We start from the raw sequence: 19,767 nt of genomic DNA, 5'->3' as shown, positions 1-19,767 counted from the left end.
CCGAGTGTCAATTCAATCACCAATTGCTTTATATTTTATTTTAGATTTTTTTTTATGAAGAAGCTTTCTCTTTCTTCATCTATTATCATCCTCTTTGGATCTTAGAAAATTATTTTGATTTATTTTTCCTTTTTTTTTTTTTTTTGTTTTTCTTTCTTTCTTATGGATTGATGCTTTTCTTCCTTTTTAATCTTTGATTGTCTGTTATTACTGTCTATTTGTGCATATATGTTTATGTTGATTTTTCTTTTATTTCTTTTAAGGACCCACCCAAATTAATGGAAGACCAACAAGTTAAGCATCATCATCATCAGCATCTACCTTTTGATATCATCTCAGAGATATTGTCAAGGCTCCCCATAGAGTCTCTTATGCGATTCAAGAGCGTTTGTAAAAGCTGGTTCAGTTTGATAAAAGATCAATCATTCGTTGAATTGCAATTTGAAAGATCAAAGAAGAATCAACCACACAGCAGCCTAATTCTTTTTAATAACTATGGTCCTTCAGATAAAAAAAAGTTGTTTTTGGTAGACCCCGAGGTCACAGATAAAGATAAAGAAGATAAAGATGAAAAACATATTTGGAAAGCAAGGGATATTATGTTGTTGGAGTATGAGTGGAAGTATGAGAGGGACCCCAAAGAAAAGAAATTGAATTTCAAAATTTTTGGGTCTTGCAATGGTTTGCTCTGCATGGTTTCTCGCTTGGGTTATGGTTGCTGCATTAGTATTTATGGCATATTCATATGCAACCCAATCACAAAAGATTGTTTGATGTTACCAGTACCAACTGGGTTTCTTATAAATTGTTATGTAATTGGTTTTGGTGTGGATTCCACTGGAAAGTACAAGGTGCTTCGAATATTTTTTACCAAAAAATGTGATGATTATGCAGTGATGAATTGTGAGATTATTACATTAGGTGAAAGTTCATGGAGAAAGGTAGAAGAGGAGTTCCCTTATACTTACACACCCCAATGTGAACAGGACGAGATGGTATTCATGAATGGGGCACTTTATACCATAATAATGCCCACCAGTTCACAGCTGCAGCCCTTCATCCTTGTGTTCGACCTCCATGATGAGAAGTTTTACACTATACAGATCCAAGCTCCGTCTATAGTTGAGCTGCCCAGATATTATAATTTGAGCCTAACCAGTTTTATCAAGGATGATTACGGTCAGCTGCTGGCTTTGCATCTTCGTCTTCCTGATAGATCAAAATCAGTGAATCCTATATGGTTCATGGAGATTAACAAGTACTCCAACAATGGGAAGGAGTTGATGTACCGATGTGATAGTATTAATATGGTTGAGACCACAAAGCCCATTCTATATCATTCTAATTCCTATGAACTCGTGGGTATGATGACCAATGACATTAATACCCTCTTGTATAGGACAGATGTCTTCGACACGTATTCTGATAATTTCTTCAAGAATAATAAGAATGCAGCTGGCCCATCACAGTTGGAACCACCAAGATCATCATCGTCGTTGGTCAGTTTTCTTCTTGTCTATCATTTGGAGAAGAAGCAATCGATGCATGTTGAGGTGTGTGGAGCAACAATTCCAATACGCTTTAAAGCAACAAGTTTTGTTCCAAGCCTTTTATCTCCAATTGTTATTGCTAATTCTGGCAACAAGTCAAAGATAGAGAAGCTTCCTGCTTGTTCTGATGACCTTATTGAACCACCCCCTCAAAAAAAGTCAAAGAAAGATACTAGCTATTATAGGTCACAAGGGCTACACTTGGAATTAGTGGGCTACTCCTCCCTGCACAGGAGTTAATGGAATCTTATTGGTTGCATCAGATAACATCATTAATAAGAGAAGTCCAAATGATATTTCATTTATATAAATGATAAGGCCTGTGATACAACTATACAGTTCTCAAAGGTAGCACAGAGTAAAAGTATACAAGAAACTATTCTATAACTATATAAAGCATTTATAACGCATAAAAGAGTAGGGAGATAGCTTGGATTATCAGGCCAAGATCAGGAGGTTGCCCAATCATCACGTGCGCACGAAGTATCGTGCACTTCAAACTCCAGCGCTGCAAATCCAACATTAGAAGTAACTAAATCACCTGAAAAATAAGGATATTCACAGGGGTGAGCTCTCAACTGAGGCCAGTAAGGGGGTACAAGCATACAAACACAATAAATCCATGATGCATGTGCTAAACTAACATGTTCCTAGCACGATACTAAGTCTCATGGGGTATAAGTACTACTACTAGTGGTAGATGCTAACCTCGGTCTCGGAACTAACCCTTGATCACTGACCATTCTACCACGGTGAGGACCCGCCGATTCGAAACTAACACATCGGACCCAGACCCCCAAATGACCAACCTGCCTGTTTATTCCCACAGCGGAATTAGGGACCCGTAACATAGGGAAGATGGCATCCCGGAACTAACAAATCGGTCTACGCCACGGGTTGTCCAACACCTTTCCCCCTGTTGGTAAGGGGTGCAGTACTGGGTAATGAATATCAACCTAGCCCAGTGCAGTCTAAACATGATGAGGCAAGCATGATCTGAGTTATAATTTACCGAATTCCATCATCATAAATTCACATCATATAAATAATCAATGCAAATGCAATGCAGTATGTCTTTGTGCAACCTATTTTACATGCAGTCTAATGCATTAAATAAAAGCTAGAAAACTACATGCTCCAGGTCTAGAGGTAATGATGCATGAGCATGGCATTCAACATAAAGTTGAAATTAATGTGATAAACACGCAGGAAATTAAGGTCGAATCCCCTTACCTGTATTGGAGTCTAGTTCAACTAGGGAGTTCTCCAATAGATCAGCAAAGCACACAAAGACAGCAAAGAAACAGACCTAAATATCATGACAAAACAGTGTTTATTAGGTCCATGAAGTGTCAGGGCAAACCCCAACATAACAGGGCATCAAGGCTTCAAAAATGACAAACCGGATGCAAACTCCAAAGGAGCCGGTCGACCTCCTCTGGGCCTGTAACTCCATCCCGGAGTGTGTTCGAATTTGGGGTTTTTCCTATTTTTGGGCAGATCCTTACATGCAAGGGTAAATCTTGGTGTTTTAACACCATATTGAGGTGGGTCTACCTACATAGGGGTTCAATTTCATAAACAACTTCCTAATTTTGATAATTTCAAGAATTAAACCTAATTAACTAGATTAGGGTTTATGAAATACTATTAAAAACAGCAATACAGCCTGCAGACTTGATGAATTACTGAATGTCAGGTCTCAAAGGGACAGAAATTGTTTCCAATTAGTCCAAACATGCTCAATCTCTAAATCCCATGCTTGGTCTTCAAGCTTTAATGGTAGAATTTCCTAATAGAAGAACTAGAGATGGAGAAGAAGTGAAATAAAGAGGGAGACAACAAGTATTCAAGGCTTACCTTAATATAGGAGCAGGAAACAAGGTACAACAGCCTTCTAATGGAGTCTCTAAGTTCAATTTCAGAAGTAGAAGGTAGGTTGTAGGGTTCTTCTTCTTCTTTTCCTTTCTTCTCTATTTTTCCTTCTTGCTTTCTGGTTCTTCCACGAGAGAATTCGTTTCTCTCAGCCCCTTTAGTTTGTTGTGATTGTAATAGTAAAGAGAAGGTTATATATATATATATATATATGGTAATGGCATTTAAGCACTAAAGGGCATTTCAGTCTTTTTGACTGAAATTAGATTTAAATCAATTTCTATAACAGTTTATATATCTGAAATTTGTATTTAATACACTACTCTATCCATAATTCGATGCCGGGCGACATTAAAGGTCATCCGAGTACGGGTAACTATCAGGGACAGCATTGCCTACTGGGAAAGTGGGTCCCACATGGTCAATTTTACTAAAATACCTTTCTAACTCTATTTGGTTGTACAAAACATTATATAAATATATTTTAAATTATACTAACATTGAGTTTAATTAAGGGGGAGGTCCTGCAGCCTGTCCAGCCAGCAGACCCGACACAGGTAGCTCTGGTGCTGGGTCCCACAAGGTAAAAATTACTATTCTGCCCCTAATACACTAGTTAATTAAAAATACAACATATATACATATAAAATGGGATTCTTACCTGAGATTCGGCTTAAGACAGAGAGAGGCTTTGCAGGCCATCAATCCAGCATGCCAAGCTTATGTGTTGTCTTCCGCTAGACACCTCAGACTCATTTAAGGCCACGGTAGTTGGCTGATCGGAATGCCTTTACAGACGAGTCATGAGATAGGTCTGAATTTCTTAATCCAGACGGCCCACAACTTAGAGGCTAGTATGGGCAAAGTTGAACCAGAACTTGAAATCACACGGATTCCAAAAGTTCAAATTTATTATGAAATTTGACCGGGTTTCACAAAGTACCCATGGCATGTATTACAAATTATAAGATTTAAGATATACTGTTGGGTAGCCTCACCTGACATATTTACTATAAAACACAGGATGATAAAAAGAACAAAGTGCCACAGTTAGATTTTCCGGAAATTTATTCTTCCAAGTGCGGTGCACTGCCCAGTGCACCACACTTAAGAATCCAACCGTCCATCCAACACTTGAGAGAATAAAAAGATGCCACTGCCCACATTTTTACGGTTAGATTCTTAAGTGTGGTGCACTGGACAGTGCACTGCACTTAAGAGGATGAAAATCCAGGTTTTCCTTAGTACAGGAAAATTATTTCTTTTAAGATTCCACATTAACTTATATCAGATGGAAACAGAAAAAGGCATTCAGTCTTAAACAATACAGAAAGAAATGATTAATTGTCAGTCCAGTAATTGCCAATTCTTAAATGGTCATATGAAGAAAAAACAAATTGTCAAAAGGCTCAAAACATATAAGAGGTGAAAGTACAATAGGAACTGTTAAGTTATGTATTGTTGACTTTATGGGTTTGGGTATGTGTGTCAGTCTTAAAGGTATTATTTTCATAGTCTTTAATTGTAATACTCTTAAGTTCTTAAACCGTGGGCTGCGTTCTCTTGCCTTCTCTCATCTTCTCTCTTTCTTCTGTCAGATTCAGGTTCTGTTATTGTTATAGGAACAATATGCAAAATCAATACAAAATCTCATACCTGCTCTTTTAAATTCCCCCAACTCAATAAAACACTTAGCAGCAGACTCAGCTCTACCAATTGTTTCATAAATCTCTGCAGCTTCTAAAAGAGCAATACGCCGCATTTCGGAATTAGTGCCATGCATGCGGTCTGCAGCAGCTCGAAGACCAGCTGCTTTAGCCCATTTCTCTCTGTATGTGTCTCCAGCTCTTTCAAAGCACATTGTAGCCATCTCAAAGTTTTCCTCATTAAATAGCTGGGATAAAACAAAATTAGTACAAATGGTAAAGGTAGGACGATAAAAAATATCCTCTAACATTATCAAGCAAGCTGTAATCAGTGCAAGATGAAAATTAATAAACAAGAAAGGTATTTTGCAAGAGACTGATTCATTAACTTATTGCATTAGATCTTGTGGACATGTGCAGAAATGTGACCACTGTCATTCTTTCTTGCTCTTTTTTTTTTTCTTCCTCTTTTTCCCCATCATACTTTTCCTTTTGATAAGGAATTTATCAAAAGAGCAACTGCTCCAACACCTACTTTTCTACATTGAACAAGGAAAAAATCCACTAGACTCTGGGTACTATGATTGAGATGGGCCACAAATTTGTCAAGTAGACAAATCCACACGGTTTCCAAGCTATCCAATGGTAATAAAGCCTAACCCCCCAGCCTACAAAAAGAAGTGAAGACAAAGAATGTGAAATTGTACAACTTTATACCTTGATGCCACGTAAACGCCACTCCTCTTTGCTGCTTGCAACTTGCATTGCTTGTGCAAGTGAACCATCAAGTTGCCTAACTTGAACTAGGCCCAACTTTTTCCAATAATCAAACATAGGCCTGGACAACGCTTCAATGTTCTCACAGATCCACAACCTTTGCCTTGTACGAGTTATAGCAACATATAATTGCTTCAATTCGGAGCAAAGAACATTGTGTTTTGCGACACTGAAACATGGAAATGACTTTGGTGGAGAGGGATCAAGGATATCCTGTTCTTTCATATACGCATACACAACTCTCCACTTATTTTGCAAAGGAGATGTGCCAAAAAAGTTGTATAGCAGTACATCCTGCAATAGAAGAAAATAAGGACCAAGTTATCAATTATAAGTAATCCTTCTCATTGAACAATGAACTTCAGTAAATACTCATGGATCTCAGCTATTCTACCAAAGTTATTAATCATACAAAAAGTACTTTATTTGGTAAAGTTTTCATGCTCTGATCTATATGGAAGGGTACTCCAACTAGGCATTCAAAGTATGCATTTGAAACCTTGTACCAACTTAGAAGACATCCAAAATGAATGACACCAAAAGGCACATCTGTTTCACGAGATGGAAATTGAAACAACCGCTCACCTGAAACTCAAGTCCTTTGCACTCAAGTATTGTTAAAACAAGAGCTTGTTTTCCAATATGGGCAGAGACTTCCTTCTTTGCAGAATCATCACGTACCAATATGACCTGCTCAGCTCCGAAGCCAATCATACTTCCAGCATTTGGTCCACTATTGCCAAAAATAGTTAGGATTGGATTTTCATCATTTCCAGATTCAAACAACACAGGAGCTTCTCCATATATAAGACTTGTCTCAGGGCTTAAAACATCAATAGAGTGAGGAAAGAAACGATATAAAAGGTCAATCACACTCTGTGCAAGATTGAGAACACCAGCATGGGTACGGAAGTTTTGGTTTAAATGGAAAATCTCCGAGACACGCGGCTGGCTACTTCTTTTCCCTCTCTCATTGCTATCACTTGCTGATTCCATAAGGAACTCTTTGAAGAACAGTGATCTTATATCTTGGAATCTGAAATCGATCCCCCTGGCAATAGTTTGGGCAGTATCACCAGCGAAAACAAAGCCATCAGAAGAATTTTTGCATATATATTTGAAAAGTGCAATCTGCCTCATGGTTAGATCTTGAACCTCATCAATATAGACCAAGTCCATTTCCTCACCTTCATAGCTTCCATTTCTCAATTGGCGATGAAGGTCAATAACTAAATCAGCCAAGTCAAACTCACCATTCATCAACTTCTTCTTTTCATAATCAAGAAATATATCATAAATTACCTCTCTCCTTTCTCTATTTAAGGTGGACACCCGGCCTTCAGACAAGGCAACATAATCCTCCCGGTTGAGTCTACCATCTTCTGCCCTGCCCGAACATATTCCACCCTTTATATGGGAAATTATCTCAGTAAACACAATTGAAGAATCCAACATCTTAGTCAACTGACTATTAAAATGTGGCCAGTATGATGAATTGAACTTGTCATAATTAACCTCCTTTGTTCTTATGAAGGCTTGTAATGCAACTGAATTAAAAGTTCCAGTTGTACCCAGTGAAAATTTATTTAAATCACGAAATCTATCAAAGAATGACTTTTCCATACTTGCATCCAGCATCGTAAGAAATTTCTGAAAAGATATGACTAGAGGGTAGGAAGTATGTGGAACATTACGGAAACAATAAGGAATATCCCCGGAGACATTTATGTCATCAATATCATGCATATCGATTGATTTAGCTTCTGAAAAACTTCCTCCACAGGTGAAGCTGCAGATTGTGTAGATCGTTTATTAGAAAATAAAAACATTGCTATGCAGAGACTCTTTCTTTCTATGAACTGACAAGATCTATGATATGAACATTAGAGATAAGCTGATAACATCATCATGTATAAAAGTATAAATAATGAGAAATTCGGCTACATGTAAACATAATTATGGACCTTGAGGATGGATAAAGTGAATCCTTTTCCAACTAAATATATTTACTTTTTTTTATCCTTAGGCAGACGTGTACTTGAATAGAATTGAATAATAACAAAGTATTCCTGTGGCTGACCCATTTAGTTAGAATAAAGGTTTATCGAGTTTGTTGAAATACGTGTTTATAGGGGCAGATTTGTCTTTTTCCTTTATTTATTTTAGTCTTTCATTGTATCGGTTTATGTAGGGGCAGTTCTGTCCTTACAATTTTTTCTTATTTGGTTATTAATATATCCTTGGCTGACCTGTGATAGAATATTCTGTTCTACCGCAGGTCCCTTCCTCCATTGGGGTTTGCGTGGACTCCTTCTCTTACTCTTTTCTTCTTTCTTCTTCTTCTACCTCTGGTCTGATTAACTATTTTCTGATATTATAACATGGTATCAGAGAACTCTTAATCAGATTGGAGTTTCCCTTCGATTTTCTGCTGATCTCTTCTTCTCGATTTCCCCTTGTGGTGTGCAGCCACACATAGCTGCTTCTACTATAGTTTAATTCCACTCCTATCAATAACTAATGGAATGATTTTATTACTATTTACCTGCTACTAGTTGCTGATTGGATGTCTACATCAACCACAACCAATATTGCAAGAATCGATCTCCAGAGAAAATCCTGACACCTATCGATCTCATATGGGAGGCTGGTTGTTGAAGCTCTGTGTTCAGCTAAGAAGTTCTGTGTTTTGTGAACTATTTATGATGGTCGATTGCTACTGCAGTGTACTATTTTTGCTGCATATTTGAAAGCCCTACTTCTCGTCTCCAAAGCCCTGACATCAAATTTTTCTTGTTGGCTGGCTGCCTCTGGTTGTGTGTTGCTGGTTTGTTACTGCTAGTTGACTGGCTTCTCTCCTGCGACTGCACTTTTTTTTTTTTTTTTAATTCTCTGAAGGTTGGTTTATTGCTGCTATTCCATTCTGATTCTTCCAAGTCGATTGCTGCCCCTTGGCTTAGCTTGTCCCCATTATCGATTCTTGAAGTAAGGGTTCTACTATGGCTGATTCGAAGACTCCCCCTGATACTGTCAATGTTCAGATCACCTCCATTAAATTGAAGGGTAATTCCAACTATTTGCTTTGGGCACAAGCTGTCCGTATCTACATTATAGCTAAGGAAAAACTTAGCTACATCACTTCTGATCCTCCTCCAACAGATTCTAAGGATTACAGTACCTGGATGAAGGAGAATGCTATTATCTTGATTTGGTTATGGAACAGCATGGAGCCAGATATTGCTGCCAATGTCATGTTCCACACCACTGCCAAGGGAGTTTGGGATGACCTAAAGGAGACGTATTCTCAAGAGAAGAGTATGACCCGTATCTTTGACCTCTATGAGAAGTTATTCCAATTTCAGAAATCCGACAAATCTCTTCAGGAGTATTACAGTACTTTTAAGGGCGTGATGGAAGAACTAAATATGTTCCAAGTGTTTATTACTGATATTGAGAAGTTGAAGACCCAAAAGAAGAGTTTTTTGTATCCAAATTCTTGGCTAATTTGAATCCTAGTTTGAAGAATGTCAAAGGGCATCTACTTGCTGGTGAATCTGTCCCTACTTTTCTTTTTGGGTGCGAAATCTGTCCCTACTTTGAATGACACCTACTCTAGGCTGCAGCGCATTGTTTCCACTAGTTCCAAACCTGACACCAATCCCAAGGAAAATTATGCTTTTACTACTACTACTAATGGCACTATAACAACTCTTATTGTCTATGTTGATGACATTGTGGTGACTGGGAATGACAGGACTAATATAAGTAGACTGAAATCATACTAGGCCAAACAGTTTGAGATTAAAGACCCTGGACCCTTGAAGTACTTATTGGGGATTGAAGTCTCAAGATCAAAACAACAATAACAACTACTTAGCCTTATCCCAACTAAATGGGATAGGCTACATGGATCCTTCAACACAATGTTAATACAAAGTAGAAGAAAAGAAACACAACATCGTAACAAAAGTAAAAAACACAAACTAGTTCGGATCAGCTACACGGATCCTTGCCCTCCAATCAGCTCTATTCAACAACGTCATACTAGAGACAAGACCTAAACTATGTATGTCTTTCCTTACCACCTTTCCTAGGGACATTTTAGGCCTACCCCTGGCTCTTTTAGTACCTTCAATCTGAATCAAGTCACTCCTCCGAACTGGGGCGTTTGAAGGCCTATGATTGACATAGCCTTACCACCTCAAACGACTTTTACGAAGGGCTACTCCCAAACCATCTCTAATATGGTCATTCTTTACTTTATCCTTCCTGGTTTTACCACTCATCCATCTCAACATCTTCATCTCCGCTACACTTAGCTTATCTATATGACACTTCTTAACTGCCCAACACTCCGCACCATACATCATAGCCGGTCTGATGACTGTCCTGTAAAACTTTCCTTAAGTTTTAAAGTGATCCGTCGATCACATAACACTCTGGTTGCCCCTCTTGACTTCATCCACCCTACTTTAATCCTCTGTGAGACATCATCTTCTATTTCACATTCCATACTAATAATCGATCCTAGATACCTAAAACGGATACTTTGTGGAATCTACGTCCAAAAAACTTTCACCCCCTTATTCTACGTCCCGGTGTTGCTAAAGTTACATACCATATATTCTGTCTTCGTTCTACTTATTTTTAGACCTTTTGATTCCAAAGGTCTAAAAATAAGTAGAACGAAATAGGGATGTTGAATTGTAAACCAACAAACTCTCCAAATGATCAAAATCACAAGCTTGGTGAAGATTGTGGTCCATTGCTTATTGATGCAGAAAAGTACCAGAGATTAGTGGGGAAGCTGATCTACCTCTCTTTGACTCGCCCAAACATCACCTATGCAGTTGTGGTAGTGAGTCAGTTTATGTATGGCCCCCCCCCCCAAGAGTGGGCAATGTTTATTGCATCATTAGGAACTTGAAGTCCTCTCCAGGGAAAGGACTTTTTGCCAGACACCACCATTTGAGGATAGAGGGCTACACTGTCGATTGGTCTGGTTTAGTTTCTGACAGACGATCTACATCAGGATATTGTACACTTGTAGGTGGTAACCTGGTTTCATGGAGGAACAAGAAACAACCTCTGGTGGCTAGGTCTAGTGAAGAGGAAGAATTTAAAGGAAGACTCATGAAGTATGTGAACTCATATGGTTGAGACGGTTGATCCAAGAGTTGCGGTTTGACAATTAGGGACCTATGCGGCTCTATTATGATAACAGTGCTGCTATAAGTATTGCTCATAACCCTGTGCAACATGAACAAACAAAGCACATTGGAGTACACTGACACTTCGTCAAGGAGAAGAATGATTCTGGTTGCATTTGTACTCCTTTGTGAAGACAGGTGAACAATTGGCAGATATCTTCACCAAAGGACTCATTCCTCACCAGTTCAATACCCTCCTGTGCAAACTAGGAATGTATGACATTAATTCTCTAGCTTGAGAGGGACTGTTAGAGTTTATGTAACAGGGGTACTTTAGTCACTGATTTATTATATTGTGACCTTAAGTTGTAATTTTCTCTTTTTTTTTTAACCTTTTTACCTCCATAGGGAGGTGTATGTAATTCTTATGAATATGTTAGTAAAGAATATAGGGGAGAGAAATCGATTCTCTCCCATGATTGCACATCTCTTCTTCTCTTCTCAGCCCTTATCTCTTTGCTTGTTCTCTTGAATCGATCCTTGCAAGAGCGAATCCAACGCATAAAGACTAGGGGAAAGGACATTTGAGTCATGACATCATAAATGAAATCCCACCTCACGGAGTCAAATGCTTTGTGGATGTCAATTTTCATGAGGGCAGCAGGAGAATGAGATTTATGGTAAAGACCCAGGACAATTTCAGAACAAAGAAGGATGTTATCAGTTATGCTTCTCCGAGAGAAGAATGCTGATTGGTTAGGGCTAACTAAGGAAGGGACCACCAGTTGTAGCCGATTAGCAAGAATTTTGGTAATGAATTTGTAAAGGAGATTACAGAGAGACATAGGCCTGAAATTAGACAAGGAGAAGGCCCCCTCTTTTTTGGGGATGAGGCAGAGAAAGGTCTAGTTGATACGGGCTAGTTTTTTTTTGGTAAATGAATATATTACCGAACCACAAATGGGGGCAGGGGAAGAGAACCAATATACAAGAAAGAAAAGGAAGAAGGGAGGAGAAAGGAAGGGAGGAGGGGGGGGCAAGAGGGCGGCAACCAGCCTACGCAGAGGAGGAAGGCCGCAAAAGGGCAATGTCAAGGCCCCAAAAATTTACAATATGTCTGTTCTTCCGGTTGTCTGTGGACTGTCTCTGCCGGATGTGTCTAAGCTTGGAAGAGACATCGGAAGAGATGGCTTTCCAAATCAAGACAAAAGATCTAGAGTTGGAAGTCCATCTCCTGAGGTTTCTTTCCAGCCAGATATGGTGAGTTGCAGTGCCAAAAACTAGCTTTCCAATAATGTCACAGATGGAGTTCCTTGAGAAGTTATTGAGCAACCAGAGCCATTCACGATTCAAACTCAGGACTCTTCTGCTCCGCAGCCAGGTGGATGACATGGCCTTATTCCAGATGGAGGAGGTGAAGGGGCAATCAAAGAAGAGATGGGGGGGGGTGTCTTCTCGGCCTATCCAACAGAGAATGCAAGAAGGGTTGGCAGGGATGGTGCGGTGGATGAGGAAGGCTTGGGTTGGCAGGCAAAGTCTTAGGGTTCTCCAGATAGTGAGGCTGTGACGGGGGATGTGGCCAGTGAACCAAACTAAATTGTGTTAGGGGACAAGAGGGCTAGGCTCTCTGGAAAGGTTCCAAGCTGAGGAGGCGGCGAAAAGACCATTGGGGGAGGGGAGCCAGATAACCTTGTCCGCGGAAAGGGGGGGGAGGCTGTAAGGGGGGGGGTTGCCCAAATCTGGGAGATGATGGCAGGGTTGAGGTGGGGGTGGGGGTCTAAGAACTAGAGTCGATGAGGGAAGAGACAGGGGCGTCTTTCGGGAGACCAGAGGAGTAGATGGATCTGGGACCAAGAAGGTTATAAAGGATCCCTAAAGGGTGCCAAGGGTCAAGCCAAAGGGAAGTGGAGGTGCCATCAGCTATGGAAGAGGAGATCCCTTGAAGGGCAAGAGGACGGAGAGAGAGGATCTTGCGCCAGATCCAAGAGGAGTCAGTCGGGATGAGGACTGTCCAAATGGAGTCGTATTTAAGGAGAATAACCCCATATTGAACCCGGGTTAGTTGACCGGGGTTTTAAAAGAAGTTGCGAATGGCTTTAATGAGATCATCTTTGATAATGTCCCAGCTGGCCAAGAATAACCTCATATTGAACCCGTTAGGGCTCAGGGCCCGGGGCCCGATTAGACTTGTTAGAAAGAATCGCTTTGATGATTTCATTCTTAGAGGGGATAGATTGGAGGGAGTCGAAGAGAGAAGAGGGGACAAACTTGTTAATTAAATCAGGGGGGAGAGGGGAGGGATTGGAAGGGGGAGGGAAGAAGAGGGAGAAGAAGGAGATGGCTTCTACCTTAATGTCATGGAATGAAAGTTGGAACGGGTTTTAAGGGATCAATGGAAGTAAGCCAAGAATCTCCAAGCTCGAGCCATTTGATGTGGGATTTTTGACGGTCGAAGCTCTCTTCTTGGGAGGAAAGAGAACTAAGCTTTAAGGATGGCCTTTTCTCTTCCTCAGCCAGAGAAGGGTTGCACAAGGCAGATTGAATCAGGGTTTGCACTTGAGAAGGACTAGAGCGGAAAGTGAACAACAGAACAAGAAAACAGGGAATCACGCAGTAAAATGGAACCAGCAGACCAACCTAGTTAAAAAAGTAGACTCGATGAAAATTATTTGGAGAATTGAAGTAGAGAAAAAGCATGCAGGTTAAGTAGCGAAAATCAGATAAGAGTTGTTTGGAAGACAAGGATCCGTGTAGCCGACCCCTTGTAGGGGAATGTTCTTGGGATGCTGCTTTGACTACTGCTTTGACTTTTTCCTTTACTTATTTTCTATTCTTCTTCCTTTTACTTCTTTTTACTTCTCTTATTTCTTTTACTTTTATAGCCTCTATCGAATCCATGTAGCCGACCCCATTTAGTTGGGATAAGATTATGGTGGTTGTTGTTGTTAAGTAGAGAACACCATATATGCAAGAAAACAGAGAATCCTGAAATAAAATAGAACCAGCAGAACAACCTAGTTAAAAAAGCATGCCTAATGCATGAAGATTATTCTGAGAATTGAAGTAGAGAAAAACAGGTTCAGTAGGAGAGAAATGGAGTGTAGTTCCAGCACCTCATTTGTGCCACATGGAATGCCAACTAAGCAAATATGAACAATTGAATGGGAAGACATCATCATGCACAGGTTGTGCAAAGTTCAGGTATCTAGTTCAATCAAGTGATCCACCTTGTATTACACATTTTCCTTGTATTTTCGATGGTCCAAAATTGCTCAAAAGTTGTGTTTTTCGAAAGTATTCCTCACTTTAAATTAACTTGTGGAAGAGCAGGGTTGAACTCAAAATTAGCATACAAGTAGAGAAGAGTGGGGCCTATCTGTCAATAAATTTAGGGGGTGCATGACCTGCCATATGGCAGATAATGCCACTTCTACTGCACTGGGGTGCAGTCCGTCCTGGCTAGCACTCGCTCAACAAATACATAATGTCTAAGAATTAAAGATTGAGTATGTACCTTTTCAACTGAGAAATTTGCTTCTTGACAGCAGAACATAACTTGGGGCTAACAGTGACAAACACCTGACGCAAAACAGTCCCGCTAGCTTCTCCAACACCCTTCACAATCTCATTCGTCTTGTGAACATCCTTACTTGTATCGAACTTCAATTCCGACATTCCTTCTGAGGAAAGGTATTGTTGTTGCTCCTTTTGAATCAACTTCATGGTCAACACAGTTGTTTTCCCTGTTCCAGACCTTCCTAGGATGAATGTAGTACTAGGGAAAAGAATAATCTCCCGCTCCTGATCTGTTACTTCAAATGGAAGATCAAGTTCTCTACCATCATGTCCAGAGAGAAGATGCCCAATAACACCCGATGATAATGAGTAGAATTTCATCAGTAGCAAACTCTCGCTCACCCTTGAATTTTCAACATAGCTTCTACCGTCAATGTCGTCATCATTTGAAATCTTCTGAAGTTCTGTACAGTATATATTCCTACTCCGAACAATGTTGTCAGAGCTTGGCCAGATCATGGGCACTTCCAAATCCCTACATGCCAACAAATAAATATGTAAAAAATGTTAGAAATACAAAATGGGACTTGAAAAGTCCCTTTAATATTATAAGGAAGCTTTGTTTTAAGTCAAACCAAATGCATAAAAATAACCAAACAAGTTATGGATGGGCAGAGTTGAGAAGTAAAATACTAAGAAACAACCATATATTAAGATATCACATAAAATGATCCATACTGCTCACCTAAGAGGGGCACCAAATGTGGAATGAAACGATAGAAGAAAAAATATCAGAAGTTTGCCAGCTAAAGAAGATAAATCAAAACGCATGACAGACAAAAGTTAGCATATAACTGAGAGACAAAGAAATCAACATACCCATTGACGAATTTCACTTTACAGCGATTGACAAAATCATCTGTTAATGGGGCAAAGATGTTATCCAAACGTTTAACCAGTTTTGGAATCTCCTCTAGAGGTAAAACATCCCAAACCTTCAAAACTTGCACATAGCTTTCATATTTCATAACATCAACAGAACAAATAATATACAAATTTTCAACCTTAAACTGTTTCACAAGCTGTACAGAGCTTTCACAAATGGGGTCTATCTTTCTTTTTCTGGGGCGCCATCCACATGAGAGCTTCAATAATAAATTAATAACTGATTTCTTTTTTTGTGTAGATTTCATTTTTCCAAATGATTTCCTGAAGTTTTCACTGAAGAGAACCTGTCAATTTGGAGAAGCATTAAAAGAAATAAATTACAAATAGCCCAAGTATCCGTATGAAAGTTCACACTACAAATTACTATGTTGAAGAATAATTTAGCGAGAGAAAGAGAATTTTATTTAAATAGTTTACCTTCCACCTTGCATTTTTGAAAAGTGTTGAGTTCGCATTAAGTAAATCATCTAGCTGGTCAAGCTCTTGCTTGGCCTGTACTATTGCTTTAGCCAGATCTTTGTCATCATCAGCATTGAAAAAACGCTGACGCCTTTTGGCATCACAAACTAATTCAGGCCAAATAGATCTACTGTTGATCAGAGTTTTTTCATTTCCTAAAATCCAAAGACAATGCCTGCCAAAAATGAAATAATTAATAAATAAACTATGATACAATTGACTAGATTTACCATCTTTGACCTATACCCATTAGTATAAAAAATTTAAAGCACATAGAGGACATACTTGGCCCTCGTCAAAGCAACATTCGCTCGCTGTGGATTAGACAAGAACCCAATTGACCCCTCATTATTGGATCTTACTGTAGAGAGAACTATGATGTCTTCCTCACTTCCCTGGAAACCATCAATAGAATTCACTTTCACCTCGAAGTTACTGTGTTTCCCATATATCCGTCCAAGTTTCTCTTGAATTGCAGCAACTTGAGCATTGTATGGAGAAATAACACCAACGCTAAGCTTCTGTCTTGAGGCATCCCATGCTGGAAATTTTATAAAATACACTATTTCTTAGAAGTTTCAGGGTTCAATCAAAATAGTTGAGAATGATATTAGTAAACAGTACTCAAAAAACTAGGCCAACATCTAGATATCCTTGATCATGTAGTATTTCTTTTAAAAAAAAATATGAGGCCAAATGACAAAATCTACTTTATCAAAGCACAGGGGAAAAATACACAATAAAATGCAAAACATATGGATTAGGTACCAACTTTTAGCAGGGTTAAAAGTGGCTACCATAGAAACAGTACTTAAAACTCTACTTCTTTATTGTATTTATGCCTATACTGTTTTTTTTATTAGGCCCTTTATGGGGTTATGTGTAATCAGTGGGGGTACTAAGGACATGTATTGCTCTCTGTCTCTCTCTCTCTCTGTGTGTGTGTCTGTGTGTAAAGGTATTTGCTATATGTTCTGTTTATGTCACATGGTATCAGAGCATTAAAGATCCGCTGCTTGTTTCCTTGTTTCTGGTTTGAGTGTCTTCTTTAGATTTCCATTTCCTTGGTTCTACAGCAACCTATACCTCCCTACTTGGTGTGAAACCCTAGTTGTTTAAAGATGAAAAACTAGGGTCACTACTATGCTACAATCTGATCTTACTTCATTCATGTGGTTACATCAAGATTTTCCACTCGGCTGCTCGAATTTCTGAGAATCTCCCAATGGCTTGCACAGGAAGTATTCATCCCTCTTCTTCAATTGGTTTTTTGATGATTGTGGCTGCTTCGTCCTCTTCTAGTGATCAGTGGATGGTTTTATGTTCATAATGAAGATTGATCTAACAGGATCTCAGCACCTAAAAGTGATCAGATTTGGGAGAAACTTCAGATTTGAATAAGAGAAGATGCAGTACAGGGAATATCTTCAACTGACCTTCAAATAATGGTAGAACAACTGAACAACTTCAATACTCACTTATATTGCACAGAAAGAATAGAAGAAGGATATGAATTCAAGAGTCTCACACCCCATGCCTAGTCTAGAATCTCACCAACCACCCTAGCATGGATTTCATTCAAATTCTTAAATTCCTTTAAAATGCTTACATGGAGCCCTTTTATAGAGTGGCTAGGAAAATTCTAGACTCTCATTGGGACTCTTTTCAAGATATTTAATGAACCGGAAATTTTAAAGGTCTTTCACAACTAACAATGAAACTAACCTATTGAGATCCCCAAGACTTCACATCTTTCGAGGACTAGATACTACTAACTAATTAAACATCTAGGTCACTTATCCCTCATATATGGGCTTTTAAAATAGGCCCATTACGAACTCCATTGCGGAGCTTCAGGCAATGAGAGATGGTTTAAAGCTATGTCAAGAGCTGGGCCTTGCGGGAGTGGCAATTAACTCGGACTCTATCTACGCCGTGCACATGTTTAATCTCAGAAGATGTGGACTATGGAAAGGGTGGTACTGGTTTCATGAGTCCATGAAGCTGATTGAGTTGATAAATCCTTGCATCTCTTTTGCTTATAGGGAAAGTAATAGAGCCGCGGACTGGCTGGCAAACCATGCATGTAATGTCAGGCTTCACTTTTGGTCAAGGCGATTTGCCACAGGGTGAGTTGCTTTGTATTCTAAGGGAGGATAGGGTTGGTTTGCCTGTGCTCAGGGAGTAGTGCATATTGATTCTTTGTTATATTTTGTTTCCTGGGTTAGGGGTAAGGTGGCATGTCCCCCCCTTGTATTCTTTTATTCTTTTTGGAGCTTAATAAAATTCTAGGGGCTGCCCCGGGTCCCAGAGAATATTCAGGTTAAAAAAAAAAAAGGCCCATTACATTTGAAAACATAGAAATTGCCAGCCATGATCTATTAAAACCTGTTAGGCTATTTATTTAACACATTAGACTTGGATTTTGGCTTGTACCAGCATGAATACTTGTATAGGAACATCTCTTGATCAACATCAGCTCTAACCAGATTGAAAAAAAAAATGAGTTTTGAAGTTAAGATGGGGAAACATGTGAGTAACAGCTTTGACCTGGTGATGTAGGGATGTTAGGAATAAAGTCTTCAACCCTAGGAGCTTTCTCCTAAAAGTATTCGGGTGGAATGATGAACTCGATGTGTGCAACATCACAATCATCATCAAAAGTAAAGGATGTACCCAAGTGGTCTCCCAGGTTCAATGCCCATAGTGAGCTATCAAATTCTTTACAAATTCCTGTGGCGGAAAAAGTCAAGGGTCAACCCAATCTCTTTCCTTGAGAAAAGACTGAAAGTAGGAGCTCTTGGTCTCACTACATACGAGATTCTGGAAGACTTTGTGTAAAGTCTCAAGGGAAAACTGAGTTCATGTCCAAGATTGGATGAATTTAGCCCACCTGTAAGCTTGTCTCCCATAACGGTATTGTTGTCTTCTTCACCCTTTGCTTCAGCTTCCATTGTAGTAGCAGACGCCTTAGATTACTCATCAATGTTGTCCTTACGAATCTCTGTTGATGAAACCAAACATATGACATGTGTGCCATAGGTCACCGTACCGTCCTCATCATATGTAGGTTGTTCGTCAACCTCCTCCTCAGGAGGAGGTCCATAATAGAACTCTGTCTTCGGGTTGGCGCCAATGGCTGCAACGGTATCATTCTTTGGGCAGTGGGGGACAAAGTTAGAAAAGTGACAATATTGGCTTCAAACCTATATTCAATAACAGTTATGGGGTCTGATAACTGCCTGACCATGTCAGCGATCTGGTTAAGAATATTTGTTGGGTAAGAGTTTCCTGAACTGGGTTTAGCCATAGCTACCATACCGAATAATGGAGACTGGTCTAACCTTACAATAACCTTCAAAACCAGTTTATGATAACAAGATCTAAGCACCTAAGAGTGATCATATTTGAGAGAAACTTAAAAAATGAATAAGAGATGATGCACAGTAGGTAATATCTTCAATTAACCTTTAAATAAATGATGGAACGACCAAACAATTCTAAAACTTATTTTATATTGCATGGACAGAATGGAAGAAGGATAAGACTTGAAGAGTGTCATCGCAAGCCTAGGCTAGTATCTCACCAACCACTCTAACATCTCACCAGGAACAGAATCTCACTGCAACTCTGTTTCTAACAGAAGAACAGTACAAACTCAATTTCATTCAAATTCTTAACTTCCTTTAAAATGCTTACATGCAACCCTTTTATAGAGTGGCTGAGAGAGTTTTAGACTCTCATTGGGACTTTCAAAATAGGCAGATTACAATAGAAAACATAAAAATTCACAAATCATGATGATATAACCTATTCAGCTACTTATTTAACCTATTAGTGCTGGAA

At 39.3% G+C, this 19,767-nt stretch overlaps 2 protein-coding genes across 2 annotated transcripts; one reads left to right on the top strand and one right to left on the bottom strand.

Annotated features, from left to right (window-relative positions):
* Nucleotides 1–278: 278 nt before the first annotated feature.
* Nucleotides 279–1,790, top strand: LOC122645226 (F-box protein At5g65850-like). The gene has a single exon (XM_043838556.1). The coding sequence runs from the start codon at nucleotides 279–281 to the stop codon at nucleotides 1,788–1,790; it is 1,512 nt and encodes a 503-aa protein (XP_043694491.1).
* Nucleotides 1,791–5,012: 3,222 nt separating this feature from the next.
* Nucleotides 5,013–18,875, bottom strand: LOC122645225 (TPR and ankyrin repeat-containing protein 1-like). Its single transcript, XM_043838555.1, has 8 exons — nucleotides 18,815–18,875; nucleotides 16,207–16,462; nucleotides 15,880–16,096; nucleotides 15,394–15,746; nucleotides 14,513–15,049; nucleotides 6,434–7,637; nucleotides 5,789–6,142; nucleotides 5,013–5,319 (listed from the first exon to the last, which is right to left on the bottom strand). The coding sequence occupies exons 1-8, from the start codon at nucleotides 18,873–18,875 to the stop codon at nucleotides 5,026–5,028; spliced, it is 3,276 nt and encodes a 1,091-aa protein (XP_043694490.1). The 3' UTR covers nucleotides 5,013–5,025.
* Between the last annotated feature and the right edge of the window lie 892 nt (nucleotides 18,876–19,767).

This window comes from Telopea speciosissima, chromosome 11, assembly GCF_018873765.1.
Source record: "Telopea speciosissima isolate NSW1024214 ecotype Mountain lineage chromosome 11, Tspe_v1, whole genome shotgun sequence".
In the NCBI taxonomy this organism is placed as follows: domain Eukaryota; kingdom Viridiplantae; phylum Streptophyta; class Magnoliopsida; order Proteales; family Proteaceae; genus Telopea; species Telopea speciosissima.
Note: the sequence above shows the minus strand (reverse complement) of the source record. Positions and strands in the feature narration are given on the sequence as shown.